The sequence below is a fragment of the Melanerpes formicivorus genome, unplaced genomic scaffold (assembly GCF_026170545.1).
Source record: "Melanerpes formicivorus ecotype bairdi unplaced genomic scaffold, bMelFor1.0.p_v2 SCAF_245, whole genome shotgun sequence".
Taxonomy (NCBI): domain Eukaryota; kingdom Metazoa; phylum Chordata; class Aves; order Piciformes; family Picidae; genus Melanerpes; species Melanerpes formicivorus.
In genome coordinates, this window is record NW_027142597.1 from 20,703 (window position 1) to 39,970 (window position 19,268).

Sequence of the window (19,268 nt, forward strand, 5' to 3'; positions counted from 1 at the left end):
CAGCCCTCTGCTCCTCCTCCTGGCCCTGCTCTGGACACCTTCCAGCACCTCCAGAGCCTTCCTGGCACAGAGGCTCCAGACCTGGCCCCAAAGCTGCAGCTGTGGTCTCAGCAGAGTGGAGCAGAGGGGCAGAATCCCCTCCCTGGCCCTGCTGGCCACACTTCTCTTGCTGCAGCCCAGGCTCTGCTTGGCTCTCTGGGCTGCAAGTGCTCCCTGCTGGCTCCTGCTGAGCTTCTCCTCCCCCAGCAGCCCCAAGGCCTTTTCCTCAGGGCTGCTCTCCAGCCAGTCCCTGCCCAGCCTCTAGCAGTGCCTGGGATTGCCCTGCCCCAGCTGCAGGACCTTGCCCTTGGCCTTGTTGAACCTCATGAGGTTGTCATGGGCTGAGCTCTGCACCCTCAGAAGTCCCTCCCCAGCTTTCTTGTAGCCCCCTGCAGATCCTGGAAGGCCACAATGAGGTCTCCTGGGAGCCTTCTCCTCTCCAGCCTGAACAGCCGCAACTCCCTCAGTCTGTGCTCACAGCAGAGCAGCTCCAGCCCTCTGCTCATCTGAATGGTTGAGGATGCTTCCCCTCCTCTCCCTCCCCCCCCAGGTTCCCCAGGGTGTAAGGGGCTTTGTGTGGGACAATGCAATGGGAAATGTCTTTGCAGTGTTAAGCTCTCCCTGCTCCTCTCCCTCACCTTCTGATCAGTGCTGATTTGCAGACACCAGCCCCCACCTTGCTGCGGGGAAGAAGCCAAATCAAGTCACAGGCATTCACTTGCAGGACAAAAAGGTTGTTCAGGCTGGGGGACAGGAGCAAGTTCCCAGGCTGGGAAGGGGTTGGAGCCCATCTTGGGCTTCTCAGAATCACAGAGTCAGAGAGTGGTGCAGGGCTGGAAGTGACCTCTGGGGGATCATCGAGTCCAGCCCCCTTGGATCACCCAGGGCAGGTCACATCCAGGTAGGTTCTGAGAGTCTCCAGAGAAGGAGACTCCACAGCTCCTCTGGGCAGCCTGCTCCAGGGCTCCAGCACCCATCCAAGAAGTTGCTCCTCAGGTTGAGGTGGCACTTCCAGGGTTCCAGCTTGTGCCCACTGCCCCCTTGGCACCACTGAGCAGAGCCTGGCCCCAGCCTCTTGCTCCCCAGCCTTTAGTTCTTGCTGAGGCACTGAGAAGATTCCCTCTCAGGCTGCTCTTCTCCAGGCTCCAAAAAAACACTCCTGAGGGCTCCAAACTCACTGCTGGGGGAGAAGCTGAAGTCTTCAGCTCCAGGTGGCAAGCCAAAGGAGAAGCTGAAGTCTTCAGCTCCAGGTGGGAAGCCAAAGCAGAAAGGAGAAGCTCCACCAACCCCAATGGGTGACCACAAAGCAGCAGGGCCAGCCCCTGGAGCAATACCCTTTGCTGATTGCACTCTGAATTTAATCATGTACAATGCAAAGTGGTTGTGGGCCATTTCCCAGCCGCTGCCAGGCTGGGCACTGCTGTCTGTGCCCAGGCGAGATAAAAGCAGCTCTGGGTTTATCTCCATGCAGTGTTGGCAATGATGAGTTGAGGGGAAGGGAGAAGGGGAAGGGAGAAGGGGAAGTGAGAAGGGGAAGGGAGAAGGGGAAGGGGAAGAAGGGGAAGGGGGGGAAGGGAGAAGGGGAAGGGAGAAGGGGAAGGGAGAAGGGGAAGGGAGAAGGGGAAGGGAGAAGGGGAAGGAGAAGGGGAAAGGGAGAAGGGGAAGGGAGAAGGGGAAGGGAGAAGGGGAAGGGAAGAGGGGAAGGGAAGAGGGGAAGGGAAGAGGGGAAGGGAGAAGGGGAAGGGAAGAGGGGGAAGGGGAGAAGGGGAAGGGAAGAGGGGAGGGGGAAGAGGGGAGGGAAGAGGGGAAGGGAAGAGGGGAAGGGAGAAGGGGGGAAGAGGGGAAGGGAAGAGGGGAAGGGAAGAGGGGAAGGGGGAGAAGGGAAGAGGGGAAGAGGGCAAGGGAGAAGGGGAAGGGAGAAGGGAGAAAGGGGAAGAGGGCAAAGGGAAAGGGGGAAGGGGAGAAGGGGGAAGGGGGAAGGGGGGGAAGGGGGGAAAGGGAAAGGGGGAAGGGAAAAGGGGAAGGGAGGAAGAGGGAAGGGAGAAGGGAAAGTGAGAAGGGGGAAGGGAGAAGGGGAGAAGGGGAGGGAGAAGGGGGAGAGGGGGGGAAGGGGGAAGGGAGAGGGGGAAGGGGGGAGAGGGGGAAGGGGAGAGGGGGAAGGGAGAGGGGGGGAGGAGGGGGGAAGGGAGAAGGGAAAGTGAGAAGGGGGAAGGGAGAAGGGGGAGAAGGGAAAGGGAGAGGGGGGGAATGGAGAAGGGGAGAGGGGGAAGGGAGAAGGGGAGAGGGGGAAGGGAGAAGGGGGGAGAGGGGGAAGGGAGGGAGAAGGGGAAGGGAGAGGGGGAAGGGAGAGGGGGAAGGGAGAGGGGGAAGGGAGGAGGGGGAAGGGAGGAGGGGGAAGGGAGAAGGGAAGGGAGGAAGGGGAAGGGGGGAGAAGGGGGAAGGGAGAAGGGGGAAGGGAGAAGGGGGGAAGGGAGAAGGGGAAGGGAGAAGGGGGAAGGGGGTTCCTGGGGCTGCCCCACTGCCAGGCAGTGGCAGGTGGAAGGTACTTACTCTGCAGGCAGGACATGCCCAGGGCACTGCATGGCCCACAGGCAGCACCCCCTGCCTCCCTGGCAGTGCATAGGCTGTGCCCTGCTCCATGCCCTGCTGTGCATTGGGCTGTGTGCCAGCTGTGCCCAGGCCAGGACTCTGCTCTGTGCCACGCTGTGTGCACTGGGGCTGTACCCTGGCTGTGTCCCACCACGCTCTGCTTTCTGCTGTGCTATGCCCAGGTCACACCTAGGGTAGTGCTGTGCTCCATGCCCTGCTGTGCACTGGGCTGTGTGCCAGCCGTGCCCAGGGCAGGACTCTGCTCTGTGCCACGCTGTGCACTGGACTGTGCCCAGCTGCTTTGTGCTGTGTTGTGTCCAAGACATCCCCAGGGCAGTTCTCTGCTCCATCCCCTGTTGTGCACTGGGCTGTGCCCAAGTCATGCCCAGGGTAATTTCATGCTCCATGCCCTGCTGTGCATCAGGCCATGGCCCACTGTTCACAGACTGTGCCCTGCTCCATGCCCTGTTGTGGACTGTGATGTGCCCTGGCTCTGCCCAAGGCATGCCCAGCTCAGTGTTATGCTCTGTGCCCTGCCCCATGCACAAGGCACACCAAGCTGTGCCCTCCTCTGTGCCCTGCTCTGTGCCCTGCATTGCACAGGCCTGTACCATGGCTGCACTCTGCTCCATGCCCTGCTGTGCACTGGCTGTGCCCTGCTCCATGCCCTTCTTGTGGCCTGCTTCATGCTGGGACCTGCCATATGCCGGGCTGTGCCTGGCCATGCCCAGAACGTTGCTCTGCTGGTGCCACTCTTCATGCTGTGCCTTGCCATGCCCAGGGCTGTGCCCTGGCCATGCCCTGCTGGGCATTAGGCTGTGCCCCGCTCCACGCAGAGGGCACTGCCCAGCTGGAGCCTTGTGCCATGCCCAGACATATCCCTGGCTGTGCCCTGCTCCATACAGATGGCATTGCCCTGCGGGTGCCCTGTGCTGTGCCCTGCATCACCCCAGGTTGTGCCCTGCTGGGTGCCCTGTGGCCGCGCCCTGCTGGTGCCCTGCACCACCCCAGGCTGTGCCCTGCTGGTGCCCTGCATCGCCCCGGGCTGTGCCCTGCTGGTGCCCTGTGCCGTGCCCTGCATCGCCCCAGGCTATGCCCCGCTGGTGCCCTGTGCCGTGCCCTGCATCGCCCCGGGCTGTGCCCTGTGCCGTGCCCTGCATCACCCCGGGCTGTGCCCTGTGCCGTGCCCTGCATCGCCCCGGGCTGTGCCCCAGGCTGTGCCCCGCTGGTGCCCTGTGCCGTGCCCTGCATCGCCCCGGGCTGTGCCCTGTGCCGTGCCCTGTGCCGTGCCCTGCATCACCCCGGGCTGTGCCCTGTGCCGTGCCCTGCATCGCCCCGGGCTGTGCCCCAGGCTGTGCCCCGCTGGTGCCCTGTGCCGTGCCCTGCATCGCCCCGGGCTGTGCCCTGTGCCGTGCCCTGTGCCGTGCCCTGCATCGCCCCGGGCTGTGCCCTGTGCCGTGCCCTGTGCCGTGCCCTGCATCGCCCGGGCCGTGCCCCGCTCCACTCCCCGCCCCGCACGCGCCCTCTGCCCGCGGCGAGCCCGGACCGCCGTGGGCGGGGCCGGAGCGTGCTGTGCGTGTCCCTGCGTCACAACGCACACGCGTGACGTCACCGCGCAGCCCCGCTCCGCCCCGTCGCGGCGCTTCCGTCATGGCGGTTCGGCTGCTGCTGGCCCGGGCCCTGCGCCTGCTGCCGCGCTGCCGCTTCGCCCGCGCCCCCCGCCCCGAGCCCCGGCTCGACCCCCGGCCCGCTCCGCCGCCACAGCTCCCGCAGCCCCGACCATGGTTGTCCTGGCTGCCGGCCGCCTGCCGCCTTCTGTTCCTGCGTGGGCCTGCCCGCGGGCTGGCGGCCGCGGCGCGGCGGGGAGGCGGCGGCGGAGTCTGCCTGGCGCTGGCCATGGCGCTGGGGCTGGTGGAGCCGCGGCTGGAGGAGCAGCGACGGGCTGAGGCGGCCTGTCGGCACATCCAGGTGAGGCTCGGGGCTGGCTGCTGCTGCTGCTGGACCCCCGGCAATGCCCGCGGGGAGAGCCCCGGGCACCTGCGGTGAAGGTCAGGGGGTGGCCTTGCTGTGGGGACCCCCTCAGGCGCACCTCCCCATCTTCCCCCAGAGATGGTGGGCGTGCTGTGAGCACCCCGCAGGCACGTTCCCCAAAGCGGGAGACTCCCCTTTGCCTCCCCAAAATGAGGATGCTGGGGAAGGCTCTTGGTAAGCAGGTCCTCATCACCCTAAAGCAGGTACCAGAGAGGCCTTCACGGTGGGCAGCCTCCTGGCCCCCCTACAAGGGCAGGGGGTCAGGAATCTGGTGTTGGGGGGTGCTGTGTGCCAGGATGCTGGTGTTGAGCCCCCAGGGCCGATGGGAGGCCTGTGGGGCTGGGCCAAGCTGTGCTGGCAGGGCACTGGGGACATAACTTCGTGGTTATAAATAGAGCCCTGGTGTTCAGAGCCAGCTGTCTCCTGCCCTGCTGACCTGCACCTCTCACCTTCTGGGGAGGTTCTGCCTTTTCCTGACGTTTCTTGGGCTGCTTTCTCCCCACTGAGGACATAAATTGGTGTCTTCCCCTTTCCACTGCCCCTGCATCTGTGCCTCTTGGTTAGCTGCTGGGGGTTGTAGCTCATGAAGGAATGCAGCTGGTTGGTGCTGGCCCACACATGGAGGGTGGTGAATGCTTAAACTGGAGCACAGCCCTCTGGTGTTTTGTTTTCTCTTGGCTCCTCTGTTTTCCTCCCCCAGCTTGCCCCTGTCATGGATTCATACCCTCCCTTGAGCTAGCCCAGCCCTCCTCCACAAAAGCTCAGGGCATTGTTTTGCTGTCAGTTGTGGCTCTTGATTGGGTTTTCTCTGCCTTTTTTTTCCCCCTGCCCCCCACTTCCTGATTTATTGATGGAGAGGGAGCAAAGTGTAGCACTGCATCTCATATAACCTACTTAATCTCCTCTTTGCACAGCACATTTCAGTGCTGGATTAGCAAAGGACCTCCTTTTCCCACTCCTCTTTGCCATGTGGCCTTGCAGCAGCATGGCAGAGCCCACTTTTGATACAAACTGGTTCATTTCAGCCAAAAATGATGTGGACTGCCAACTATTTTCCCTGGTCAGAGCCTGCAGGTTGGCCCAAGCCAGCTGGGAGGTGGTGATGCTGCTCAGACAGTGAGAGAGTTCTGCAGGGGGGAATCTGAGTGACTGAGCAGGGCTTTTAATTGTCTTTTCTTGTTGCTCTTTGCCATGTGCACTTGCAGCAGCATGGCAGAGCCCACTTTTGGTGCAAACTGGGTTCATTTGAACCAAAAGTGATGTGGGCTGTCAATTGTTTTCCCTGGTTAGAGCCTGCAGGTTGGCCCAAGCCAGCTGGGAGGTGGTGATGCTTCTCCAACAGTGAGAGAGTTCTGTAGGGGGAATCTGAGTGGCTGAGCAGGGCTTTTAATTGTCTTTTCCTCTTGCTCTTTGCCATGTGCACTTGCAGCAGCATGGCAGAGCCCACTTTTGATACAAACTGATTCATTTGAACCAAAAATGATGTGGACTGCCAATGATTTTCCCTGGTCAGAGCCTGCAGGTTGGCCTAAGCCAGCTGGGAGGTGGTGATGCTGCTCAGGCATCTGCATGGGGAATCTAAGTGACTGAGCAGGGCTTCTAATTGTCTTTTCTTGTTGCTCCTTGCCGTGTGCACTTGCAGCAGCATGGCAGAGCCCACTTTTGGTGCAAACTGATTCATTTCAGCCAAAAATGCTGTGGACTGCCAATGATTTTCCCTGGTTGGAGCCTGCAGGTTGGCCCAAGCCAGCTGGGAGGTGGTGATGCTGCTCAGACAGTGAGAGACTTCTGCATGGGGAATCTGAGTGGCTGAGCAAGCCTTTTGTCTTTTCCTCTTGCTCTTTGCCATGTGCACTTGCAGCAGCATGGCAGAGCCCACTTTTGGGTGCAAACTGATTCATTTGAACCAAAAATGCTGTGGGCTGCCAATGGTTTTCCCTGGTTAGAGCCTGCAGGTTGCCCTAAGCCAGTTGGGAGGTGGTGATGCTGCTCAGATGTCTGCAGGGGGAATCTGAGTGGCTGAGCAGAGCTTCTAATTGTCTTTTCTTGTTGCTCCTTGCCATGTGCACTTGCAGCAGCATGGCAGAGCCCACTTTTGGTGCAAACTGGGTTCATTTCAGCCAAAAATGATGTGGGCTGCCAACTGTTTTCCCTGGTTAGAGCCTGCAGGTTGGCCCAAGCCAGCTGGGAGGTGGTGATGCTGCTCAGACATCTGCAGGGGGAATCTGAGTGGCTGAGCAGGGCTTCTAATTGTCTTTCCCTCTTGCTCTTTGCCATGTGCACTTGCAGCAGCATGGCAGAAGCCATTTCTAGTGCAGACTGGGTTCATTTGAACCAAAAATGCTGTGGGCTGCCAATGGTTTTCCCTGGTTAGAGCCTGCAGGTTGGCCCAAGCCAGCTGGGAGGTGGTGATGCTGCTCAGACATCGGCAGGGGGGAATCTGAATCACTGAGCAGGGCTTTTGTCCTTTCCTCTTGCTCTTTGCCATGTGCACTTGCAGCAGCATGGCAGAGCCCACTTTTGGTGCAAACTGGGTTAATTTGAACCAAAAGTGATGTGGACTGCCAATCTTTTCCCTGATTTCAGCCTGCAGGTTGGCCCAAGCCAGCTGGGAGGTGGTGATGCTGCTGCAACAGTGAGAGTTCTGCAGGGGGAATCTGACTGAGCAGGGCTTCTAATTGTCTTTTCTTGTTGCTCTTTGCCATGTGCACTTGCAGCAGCATGGCAGAGCCCACTTTTGGTGCAAACTGGGTTCACTTCAGCCAAAAATGCTGTGGACTGCCAATTATTTCCCCTGGTCAGAGCCTGCAGGTTGGCCCAAGCCAGCTGGGAGGTGGTGATGCTGCTCCAGCAGTGAGAGAGTTCTGCAGGGGGAATCTGAGTGGCTGAGCATTGCTTCTAACTGTCCTTTCCTCTTGCTTCCAGACAGTGTTTGTTGGGAAGAACAAGCCCCAGAAGGATCCCCTGAGCTCCTCCCGCTGGCAGGGCTTCAAGCTGGAGGAGTACCTGATTGGGCAGCCCCTTGGGAAGGGCTGCAGTGCTGCTGTCTATGAGGCAGCCATTCCCTTCTCCCCAGGGCAGGGGCAGGCAGGTGGGGGCTCAGCTGAGGAGGGGCAGCCACCCAAAGGAGCCTTCCCCTTGGCCATCAAAATGATGTGGAACATCTCGGTAAGAGGTTGGAGCTCTGCCTCCTGCTCTGCCACTGGGAGAGGCTGGCTGCAAGGTTTGCTGTCAGCACTTCAGCAGCAGAGCTGCTGGTGGTGGAGCTGGTGTGGGGGGGGAACATGAGCCCCTCTGTGCCCAGGGGGTGGCTGGGAAAGCCACCAGCAGCCTGCCTTGGATCAGCAGTGGTGCAGCCAGCAGGAGCAGGGCAGGGGTTGTCCCCCTAGAGTGGGCACTGCTGAGGCCACACACTCAGTACTGGGCTCAGGTTTGGGCCTCTCACTCCAAGAAGGACATTGAGGGGGTGGGATTTGTCCAGAGGAGGGTAACAAAGCTGGGGGAGGGTCTGGAGAACAGGGCTGGGGAGGAGCAGCTGAGGGAGCTGGGGGTGTTCACCCTGGAGAAGAGGAGGCTGAGGGGAGAGCTGCTGGCTCTCTGGAACTCCCTGACAGGTTTGAGTGAGGTGGGGGTTGGTTTCTTCTCCCTACTATCAGGTGATAGAAGGAGAGGGAATGGCCTGGGGAGGTTTAGGTTGGAGATGGGGAACAACTTCTTTGCTGCTGGAGTGGTCAGGGGTTGGCACAGGCTGCCCAGGGAGGTGGTGGAGTCCCCAGCCCTGGAGGCAGTGGCACTGTGGGCCAGGGTTTGGTGGCCATGGTGGGGCTGGGTTGAGGGCTGGCCCTTAGAGGCCTTTTCCAAGGCCAACAGTTCTCTGCTCTGGGTTGCCTGCTCTGAGGGGGTGTCAGGGCTGGCTGCTCTTGGAGCTGCAGCCAAGCTGCTGTGTCACTGCTCTTGCAGGCTGGCTCATCCTCTGAAGCCATCCTGGATGCCATGGGCCAGGAGCTGGTGCCAGCCACAGGACTTGCCTTAGCTGGAGAGTATGGAGCTGTCTCTGGCTGCAGGTATGGGAGTGCTGCTGCTGCAGGGCTGACACTCTCAGCTCATCCACACCTCAAACAGCAGGCAGGGAGGGGCTTTTCTCCAGCACAGTTTAACCACAGACACTGATCAATTGCTGATTTCTCCTTGATCAATTGCTGATTCCTCCCTGATCAGGTGCTGCCTTGTTAGCCCCCCAGGGAATACCTGAAGGGGGCCTCCAAGAAGGCTGGAAAGGGACTCTTAACCAAGGCCTGCAGTGATAGGGCCAGGGGCAAGGCTTTGAAATGAGAGCAGAGCAGATCTAGATTGGAGGCTAGCACCAAGTTCTGCACCAGGAGGCTGCTGGAGCACTGCAAGAGGTTGCCCAGGGAGGGAGCTGAGACCTCATCCCTGGAGAGATTCAAGCTCAGCCTTGACAAGGCTCTGAGCAACCTGCTCTAGTGGAGGATGTGGCCAAGAAGGCCAAGGGCATCCTGGCCTGCAGCAGGAAGAGTGTGGCCAGCAGGAGCAGGGAAGTCCTTGTGCCCTGTGCTCAGCACTGCTTAGGCCACACCTGGAGTCCTGTGTCCAGTTCTGGGCTCCTCAGGTCAGGAAAGAGGTTGAGCTGCTGGAAGGTGTCCAGAGAAGGGCAAGAAAGCTGGGGAGGGGTCTGGAGCACAGCCCTGGGAGGAGAGGCTGAGGGAGCTGGGGTTGCTTAGCCTGGAGAAGAGGAGGCTCAGGGGAGACCTTCTTGCTCTCTGCAACTCCCTGAAGGGAGGTTGGAGCCAGGTGGGGGTTGGTCTCTTCTCCCAGGCAGGCACCCAGCCCCAGAACAAGAGGCCACAGTCTCAAGCTGTGCCAGGGGAGGTTTAGGCTGGAGGTGAGGAGAAAGTTCTTCCCAGCAAGAGAGATTGGCCATGGGAATGTGCTGCCCAGGGAGGTGGTGGAGTCCCCATCCCTGGAGGTGTTTAGGAAGAGCCTGGCTGAGGCACTTGGTGCCATGGTTGAGTTGATCAGATGGTGCTGGGGGATAGGTTGGACTTGATGATCTCAAAGGTCTTTTCCAACCTGGTTAATTCTGTCTTTAGGTGGCCAAGAAGGCCACCAGCATCCTGCCTTGGATGGTTTAGTTAGTCAGGAGGTGTTGGGTGACAGGTTGGACTTGATGATCTCTGAGGTCTTTTCCAACCTGATTAATTCCCTTTCCCCCTTTCCCCTTTCCCCTTTCCCCTTTCCCCCTTTCCCCTTTCCCCTTTCCCCTTTCCCCTTTCCCCTTTCCCCTTTCCCCTTTCCCCTTTCCCCTTTCCCCTTTCCCCTTTCCCCTTTCCCCTTTCCCCTTTCCCCTTTCCCCTTTCCCCTTTCCCCTTTCCCCTTTCCCCTTTCCCCTTTCCCCTTTCCCCTTTCCCCTTTCCCCTTTCCCCTTTCCCCTTTCCCCTTTCCCCTTTCCCCTTTCCCCTTTCCCCTTTCCCCTTTCCCCCCCTGGCAGGGCTCTGATCCCCTGCTCCGCTGGGGGCTGCCCCTGCTGCCTGCCGGGGGGCGGTCGGACAGGATGTCAGCTGTGCTCTCTCTCCTCCTGCACAGGAAAGCTGTCCTGGGGAGGAAGAAGCTGCAGCCTCACCCCAACATCATCCAGGTGATCCGAGCCTTCACCTCCTCCGTGCCCCTGCTGCCTGGAGCCCTTGCAGACTACCCTGACGTGCTGCCCCTCAGCCTCAGCCCCGGCGGCCTGGGCCACAGCCGCACCCTCTTCCTGGTCATGAAGAAGTAGGTGAAGAGAAGCTTCCTCAGGGCCCTTCTGCTTCCTGGCACTCTCTGCTCTGCTGCTGCCACAAAAAGCCCAGCCCAGCCCAGCCTTGGAAACACCTCCTGAGGCCAGTTCCAAGCCCTGCAGATGTTAACTCCTGTCTGAGAGCGAGGGCAGGCTGCTCCTTGAAGGGATTCCAGCAGGGAAGGTGCAGCTTGTCCCCAGGCAGTGCTGCAGGCTGGGGGCAGAGGGGTTGAGAGCAGCCAGGCAGAGAGGGACCTGGGGGGAGTGGTGGACAGCAGCTGAACAGGAGCCAGCAGTGTGCCCAGGGGGCCAAGAAGGCCAAGGGCATCCTGGCCTGGAGCAGGAAGAGTGTGGCCAGCAGGAGCAAGGCAGTCCTTGTGCCCTGTGCTCAGCACTGCTTAGGCCACACCTGGAGTCCTGTGTCCAGTTTTGGGCTCCTCAGTTTAAGAAGGACATTGAGAGACTTGAAGGTGTCCAGAGAAGGGCAAGAAAGCTGGGGAGGGGTCTGGAGCACAGCCCTGGGAGGAGAGGCTGAGGGAGCTGGGGGCCCAGACCTGGACACAGGACTCAAGGTGTGGCCTAAGCAGTGCTGAGCACAGGGGGGAGAATGATCTCCCTGCTCCTGCTGGCCACACTCTTCCTGATGCAGGCCAGGATGCCCTTGGCCTTCTTGGCCACCTGGGCACACTGCTGGCTCATGTTCAGCCTACTATCAACCAGCACCCCCAGGTCCCTCTCTGCCTGGCTCTGCCCCCAGCCTGTAGCACTGCCTGGGGTTGCTGTGGCCAATGTGCAGCCCCTGGCACTTGGATGTGTTCAATCTCCTGCCCTTGGCCTCTGCCCATCTGCCCAGCCTGGCAGGGTCCCTCTGCAGAGCTCTGCCACCCTCTCACAGACCCAGCACCCATTTGGCCCATGCTAGCCAGCCAGCACTGAGGGATGAGCTTCCAGGATGCTGATTGCAAGGTTTTGCTCCTTCTCCTGCCCAGCTATCCCTGCACCCTGCGTGAGTACCTGAGGGGGAGCAGCCCAGATGTCTGCCTCTCCACCATGATGATTCTCCAGCTGCTGGAGGGGGTGGACCACCTGGTGCGGCACGGAGTAGCCCACAGGGACCTGAAGTCTGACAACATCCTGGTTGAGTTTGATTCTGGTAGGTGCATCACCCCCTCAGGGGGTGCTGGAGGTGCCTCTGCTGCAAGGGCTTGCCTCTTGGATCATCTTCTTGCTGGGGTGGCTCCTGAAATCCCCCCTCTTGGTCAGGGTGGTGAAGCAGCAGCTGGAGGGCAAGGGGAAGGACAGAGCTGAAGCCCCAAGCAGCATTTTCATGCCCCTGTGGGGTCACAGAGTGGGTTGGGTTGCAAGGGACACAGGCAGAAAGGGACCTGGGGGGAGTGGTGGACAGCAGGTGAACAGGAGCCAGCAGTGTGCCCAGGGGCCCAAGAAGGCCAAGGGCATCCTGGCCTGCAGCAGGAAGAGTGTGGCCAGCAGGAGCAGGGAAGTCCTTGTGCCCTGTGCTCAGCACTGCTTAGGCCACACCTGGAGTCCTGTGTCCAGTTCTGGGCTCCTCAGGTTAGGAAAGAGGTTGAGCTGCTGGAAGGTGTCCAGAGAAGGGCAAGAAAGCTGGGGAGGGGTCTGGAGCACAGCCCTGTGAGGAGAGGCTGAGGGAGCTGGGGTTGCTTAGCCTGGAGAAGAGGAGGCTCAGGGGAGACCTTCTTGCTCTCTGCAACTCCCTGCAGGGAGGCTGTAGCCAGGTGGGGGTTGGTCTCTTCTCCCAGGCAGGCAGCCAGCCCCAGAACAAGAGGCCACAGTCTCAAGCTGTGCCAGGGGAGGTTTAGGCTGGAGGTGAGGAGAAAGTTCTTCCCAGCAAGAGAGATTGGCCATTGGGATGTGCTGCCCAGGGAGGTGGTGGAGTCCCCATCCCTCTGGAGGTGTTTAAGGGGGGCTTGGATGTGGCCCTTGGAGCCATGGTTGAGCTGTCAGGAGGTGCTGGCTGCCAGCTTGGACTTGCTGAGCTCTGAGGTCTCTTCCAACCTCATTGATTCTCTGATTGTAAAGGTCATCCCTTTCCAACCCCCCTGCCAGGACACCTCCCCCCAGGCCCAGGTTGCTCAAGGCCTGGCCTTGAACCACAACCTCCCTGGGCAACCTCTTCCAGTGTCTCACCACCCTCCCTCTAAAGAGTTCCTAACTGCCAGTCTGAATCTGCCCTCCTCAAGCTTCAATCCCTTCCCTCTCCCCAGCTTGTTCTCCTGCCAGCCTTTCTCTCATGGAGACTTTAATTACCTGAGCTGCTTTGCAGCCTACTTGAGATGCAGGTGGGCAGGGAGCAGTGGCAGGCAGCCAGAGCTGGCTAATTCAAAGTCCTGCTGCAGCAGCCCTGGAGGCTTTTCAGTGGTGCTGATACCATCCTCCTTTGCATGAAGGCAGAGCTGCTCTGAGGCCATCCTGAATGCAGTTAGGATTGAGCTAAGGCTTTGATTTCCTTTCCAGATGGGAGCCTGGAGGAGTAATGGTTCTGCTTTGCAGTGTTCAGCTTGGCAGCAGGGCTGCAAAGTTCCTCCAGGCCCTATCATAGAATCAGTCAGGGTTGGAAGGGACCACAAGGCTCAGCCAGTTCCAACCCCCCTGCCATGGGCAGGGACACCCCACACTAGAGCAGCCTGGCCAGAGCCTCAGCCAGCCTGGCCTTAAACACCTCCAGGGACAGGGCCCCAACCACCTCCCTGCACAACCCATTCCAGGGCTTCACCACTCTCATGGGGAAGAACTTCCTCCTCCCCTCCAGCCTGAATCTCCCCACCTCCAGCTTCATTCCATTCCCCCTAGTCCTATCCCTGCCTGAGATCCTGAGCAGTCCCCTCCCCAGCCTTCCTGTAGCCCCCTTCAGATCCTGGAAGGCCACAATGAGGTCACCTGGGAGCCTTCTCTTCTCCAGACTGAACAGCCCCAACTCCTTCAGTCTGTCCTCATAGCAGAGCAGCTCCTGCCCTCTGCTCATCCTCCTGGCCCTTCTCTGGACACCTTCCAGCACCTCCAGATCCCTCTTGCAATAGGGGCTCCAGAACTGGAGGCAGGACTTTCCTGCAGCTCAGTCCTCCAGGCCCTTTCCTCCAGCTCAGCAGATCTCCAGGTGCCATCTCCACAGGGCCTGTGAGGAGAGGCTTAGGGAGCTGGGGTTGTTTAGCCTGGTTGGGAAGACCTCAGAGATCAGCAAATCCAACCTATTAACCTAATCAGAGAATCAATGAGGTTGGAAAAGGCCTCAGAGCTCAGCAAGTCCAAGCTGGCACCCAACACCTCCTGACAGCTAAACCATGGCTCCAAGGGCCACATCAAGTCTCCTCCTGAACACCTCCAGGGATGGGGACTCCACCACCTCCCTGGGCAGCACATCCCAATGGCCAATTTCTCTTGCTGGGAAGAATTTCTTCCTCACCTCCAGCCTAAACCTCCCCTGACACAGCTTGAGACTGTGTCCTCTTGTTGCTGTCTGCCTGGGAGAAGAGCCCAACCCCCACCTGGCTCCAAGCTCCCTGCAGGGAGTTGGAGAGAGCAAGAAGGTCTCCCCTGAGCCTCCTCTTCTGCAGGCTAAGCAACCCCAGCTCCCTCAGCCTCTCCTCCCAGGTCCTCCCAGGGCCAGGCCTGACTGTGCTCTCCTTGCTGCCCCAGCTGGCTGTCCCTGGCTGGTGATCACAGACTTTGGCTGCTGCCTGGCAGATGACAGCGTGGGCCTGAGCCTGCCTTACCCCAGCGCCTACGTGGACCGCGGCGGCAACGGCTGCCTGATGGCACCCGAGGTACATCCCTCCCCTGCCCTCTGGGGCTGCTCTGTGAGGCTGCTGCCATGGACCCCCACCCTGCAGCTGTGTGTTTGAACCTGCCCTGCAGCAGGAAGAGTGTGGCCAGCAGGAGCAGGGGAAGTCCTTGTGCCCTGTGCTCAGCACTGCTTAGGCCACACCTGGAGTCCTGTGTCCAGTTCTGGGCTCCTCAGGTTAGGAAAGAGGTTGAGCTGCTGGAAGGTGTCCAGAGAAGGGCAAGAAAGCTGGGGAGGGGTCTGGAGCACAGCCCTGGGAGGAGAGGCTGAGGGAGCTGGGGTTGCTTAGCCTGCAGAAGAGGAGGCTCAGGGGAGACCTTCTTGCTCTCTCCAACTCCCTGCAGGGAGGTTGGAGCCAGGTGGGGGTTGGTCTCTTCTCCCAGGCAGGCAGCCAGCCCCAGAACAAGAGGACACAGTCTTAAGCTGTGCCAGGGGAGGTTTAGGCTGGAGGTGAGGAGAAAGTTCTTCCCAGCAAGAGAGATTGGCCATGGGGATGTTCTGCCCAGGGGGAGGTGGTGGAGTCCCCATCCCTGGAGGTGTTTAGGAAGAGCCTGGCTGAGGCACTTGGTGCCATGGCTTAGTTGATCTGATGGTGCTGGGGGATAGGTTGGACTTGATGTTCTCTGGGGTCTCTTCCACCCTGGTTAATTCTGTATTCAGGTGGCCAAGAAGGCCACCAGCATCCTGCCTTGCAGCAGCAATGGTGTGGCCAGTGGGGAAGTGATGGTCCCCCTGGTCTGGGCACTGGGGAGGCCACAGCTTGGCCATGGGAATGTGCTGCCCAAGGAGGTGGTGGAGTCCCCATCCCTGGAGGTGTTCCAGAGGGGATTGGATGTGGCCCTTGGAGCCATGGTTTAGTTGATCAGATGCTGTTGGGTGCCAACTTGGCCTTGCTGATCTCTGAGGTCTTCTCCAGCCTGGTTGACTCTATGAGCACCTCTCTCTCTCTGGGCCAGGTGATCACAGCATCCCCAGGCCCAGGCAAGGTGATCAACTACAGCAAAGCTGATGCTTGGGCCGTGGGAGCCATTGCCTACGAGATCCTGGGCCTGGCCAATCCCTTCTATGGCCATGGGGCCTCCTCCCTGGAGAGCAGGAGCTACCATGAGGAGCAGCTGCCCAGCCTGCCCCCCCACCTGCCCCTGGAGGTGAAACAAGTGGTCAAGATGCTGCTCCTGAGGGATCCCAAGAAGGTGAGGCTTGGCTGGGAGAGGAGGGGGCTACAGGGAAGCTGGGGAGGGAAGTTGTTGCCAGGGCTTGTGGGGGTAGGGTGAGGGGGAATGGATTGAAGCTTGAGCAGGGGAGATTGGGGCTGGGGAGGAGGAAGAGATTCTTTCCAGTGAGGGTGGGGAGACACTGGAGCAGGTTGCCCAGGGAGGCTGTGGTTGGCTCCTCCCTGGAGGTGCTCAAGGCCAGGCTGGATGAGGCCTTGAGCCCCCTGGGCTGGTGGGAGGGGTCCCTGCCCGTGGGAGGGGTCCCTGCCCATGGCAGGGGGCTGGAAGTGGATGACCTTTAGGGTCCTTTCCACCCCCAACCATTCTCTGGTTCTGATGTTGTCTGTAGAAGGTGAAGGGGCTTGAACATCTCCCCTGTGAAGAGAGGCTGAGAGCCCTGGGGGCTGTTGAGTGTGGGGAGGAGAGGGCTGAGAGGGGATCTGCTCAGTGTCTGAGGGGTGGGGGTCAGGGTGAAGGGGCCAGGCTCTTCTCAGTGCTGCCCAGTGACAGGCCAAAGGGATCAGCTGGAGCCTAGGAAGTTCCACCTCAGCTTGAGGAAAAGCCTTGCAGTGAGGGTGCTGGAGGCCTGCAGCAGGCTGCCCAGGGAGCTGGTGGGGTCTCCTGCTCTGGGGTTGCTTAGCCTGGAGAAGAGGAGGCTCAGGGGAGACCTCATTGCTCTCTGCAACTCCCTGCAGGGAGGTTGGAGCCAGGTGGGGGTTGGTCTCTTCTCCCAGGCAGGCAGCCAGCCCCAGAACAAGAGGACACAGCCTCAAGCTGTGCCAGGGGAGGAGACTTTCAAGCCCCAGCTGGATGTGTTCCTGTGTGACCTGCCCTGGGTGCTCCTCCTCTGGCAGGGGGGGTTGGACTCACTGATCTCTAGAGGTCCCTTCCAAGCCCTGCCAATGGAATAGGATGAACCAGGTTGGGAAAGGGCTTTGAGGTCATGGAGTCCAACCTCTCCCCCAGCACCATCTGATCAACTCAGGGCCTCATCCAGGCTCTTCCTGAGCCTCTCCAGGGCTGGGGACTCCACCACCTCCCTGGGCAGCACATTTGCAGATCATTTCAGCCCGGGGTGGGGGGGTGAGGGGGCTGTGGGTGCAGGGCTGTCATCCAGGTGTCACTGATCACAGACCACCAGAAGGCCTTTGTGGCCTCTCACTGAGTTGTTGCAGGGGATGTTTGTGGTAGGAACTGGCCCTTGACCTGATGGGGGTGGGGTTTGACCTGCAGTTCCCTGATGTTAGTGGTCACAAAGGGCTTCAGGATCGAGGGGAGCAGCCTTCCAGTCCCTGCAGGAGAGCTGGGGAGGGGCTTCCAGCAAGGGGTGAGAGGGAAGGGATTGAAACTGGAGCAGGGGAGATGGAGACTGGAGATGAGGGGGAAACTCTTTAGAGTGAGGGTGGGGAGGCACTGGCACAGGCTGCCCAGGGAGGCTGTGGCTGTCTCCAGGCCAGGCTGGATGAGGCCTTGAGCAGCCTGGGCTGGTGGGAAGTGTCCCTGCCCACGGCAGGGGGGTTGGAACTGGGTGATCTGGAAGGCCCCTTCCAACCCCAACTCATTCTGTGGTTCACAGCCACTCTCTGGTGGCTCAGAGGGGAGGCCTGGAGCACTCTTGGCAGTGGAGATGTGACCTCAGCTTACCTCCCTTCCCCTCCCCTCTCCTCTCCTTCCTTTTGCAGAGGCTGTCTGCCAGGGTGGCTGCCAACGTGCTTCACCTCAGCCTCTGGGGGGAGCAGGTCCTGGCTTCCCAGACCCTGAAACCTGACCAGATGGTCTCCTGGCTCCTCTGCCAGTCTGCAGCTGCTCTGCTGATGAACAGATTGGAGCCTAAAAGCCTGGTGGAGACCAAGCTGAAGATGTGCTTCTTGGCAAACCTGGAGTATGAAGACCTCTGGGCAGCACTCCTCCTCTTGCTGGCCTGGAGGAGTGGCTCTGGCTGAAGGCTCAGCCAGGTGTGGTAGATCACCAGCACTTCCCAGGCACATAGGAATCTCTGCTGTCTGCTGGAACCCCCCTGTAGAGCTTGAGGGGAGCAGACTGGGATGAAGAGCTTGAGCTTCTCCCCAGCCAGCATTAGTAGCCACTGCTTTTTCTCTCCCTGCTGGAGGAAGTCTCCTTGCTGCATCTCTCCCTCTCTGCTGCTGTGAGCACCCTGCAGGTGTGCTGGGGCCATGTGCTTGGGTTTGGTCCCATGTGGGAGCCCTTGAGTGACTTCTGAGTCCTGTGTGGGATGAAGGAGGTCTCCTTTCAGGGGTGGGGAGGGTGGGAGGTGGCACTGCCTGGCTGCTCTTCACAGGGGGTTGGAACAGCAGGCTGAGAAGGGCCAAGCTGCCAAAAGGGGTGCTGCAGTCTTCAGGAAACCCCAAGTGGGCAGCTCCAGCTGATCCTCTGCAGCCACCAACAGCCCTTGCCATGAAGTTGAGCAGCCCAGCAGCCTCTCAGGAGTGAGGCAGTGTGAGCAGCAGGGGCTCAAGGCATGCCCCCATCCCACACCAGGCACTGAAGGCACTTCTGAACCCCAGGCCCACCTGGGTTTGTTTCCTTCCCATCCCAGCTGGGCAGTGACTGCTCCCAGGGGGCCAAGGCAGCCAGGCTGTGCCCTCTTGGGGATGATCAATGCAGGTGAAGTGGAGGTTGACCTGCTGGAAGAGCTCAGAGTGATGCCACCCCCCGTTTCTCCTGGTCAGCAGGGACAAGCTCTGGGTGAGGGAGGAGAGGAGGAGGCAGCAAGCAGCCAGGAGCTGAAAGCATCCCTTGGGCTTTGGGTGTCTCTTGCTGCCTCTGGAGGGCTTGGGGTGGGGGAACATTGATGTCTGCTGCACAGTAAAGTGAAGGTGAAGCTCTGCTGCTGAGTGGCTTCTTTACACTCTGCCTTTCATCATGACCACACTCAGGGCTGTGGAGCAATGGGGGCAGTGCTGCCCTGCTCCAGGGGCAGTGCCAGGCACTGATATGGGCTGGGCAGGGGCTGGCTGGAGAGCAGCCCTGGAGAAAAGGCCTTGGGGCTGCTGGAGGGGGAGAAGCTCAACAGCAGCCAACAGTGAGCACTTGCAGCCCAGAGAGCCAAGCAGAGCCTGGGCTGCAGCAAGAGAAGTGTGGCCAGCAGGGCCAGGGAGGGGATTCTGCCCCTCTGCTCCACTCTGCTGAGACCACAGCTGGAGCTCTGGGGCCAGGTCTGGAGCCTCTGTGCCAGGAAGGATCTGGAGGTGCTGGAAGGTGTCCAGAGAAGGGCCAGGAGGAGGAGCAGAGGGCTGGAGCTGCTCTGCTGTGAGCACAGACTGAGGGAGTTGGGGTTGTGCAGGCTGGAGAGGAGAAGGCTCCCAGGAGACCTCATTGCGGCCTTCCAGGATCTGCAGGGGGCTGCAAGAAAGCTGGGGAGGGACTTTTGAGGGTGTCAGGGAGTGACAGGGCTGGAGCAAAACTAGAAGTGGGGAGATTGAGATTGGATGTGAGAAAGAAGTTGTTCAGGGCTGGAAGGGAGCTCAAGGCTCAGCCAGCTCCAAGCCCCCTGCCATGGGCAGGGACACCTCACACCACAGCAGGTTGCTCACAGCCACATCCAGCCTGGCTGCAAACACCTCCAGGCAGGAGGCTTCCACCACCTCCCTGGGCAACCTGTGCCAGGCTCTCACCACCCTCCTGGAGAAGAACTTCTTCCTCACAGCCAATCTCAATCTCCCCACTTCTCTTTCATTTTTCCTTTCCCCTCAGTCCTGTCCTGAGCTCAAGCAGGGTTTGGTTCATGCTGGTTAGCCTCAGGCTTTGGCAGCTTGCTTCCCCTGAG

At 60.1% G+C, this 19,268-nt stretch overlaps 1 protein-coding gene across 1 annotated transcript; it reads left to right on the forward strand.

Moving 5' to 3' along the window:
* Nucleotides 1-4,251: 4,251 nt before the first annotated feature.
* On the forward strand, nt 4,252-18,328 carry PINK1 (PTEN induced kinase 1). The gene is made up of 8 exons (XM_068169933.1): nt 4,252-4,596; nt 7,585-7,827; nt 8,620-8,723; nt 10,264-10,446; nt 11,440-11,603; nt 14,123-14,250; nt 15,224-15,460; nt 17,164-18,328. The coding sequence occupies exons 1-8, from the start codon at nt 4,279-4,281 to the stop codon at nt 17,422-17,424; spliced, it is 1,638 nt and encodes a 545-aa protein (XP_068026034.1). The 5' UTR covers nt 4,252-4,278; the 3' UTR covers nt 17,425-18,328.
* Nucleotides 18,329-19,268: the final 940 nt, after the last annotated feature.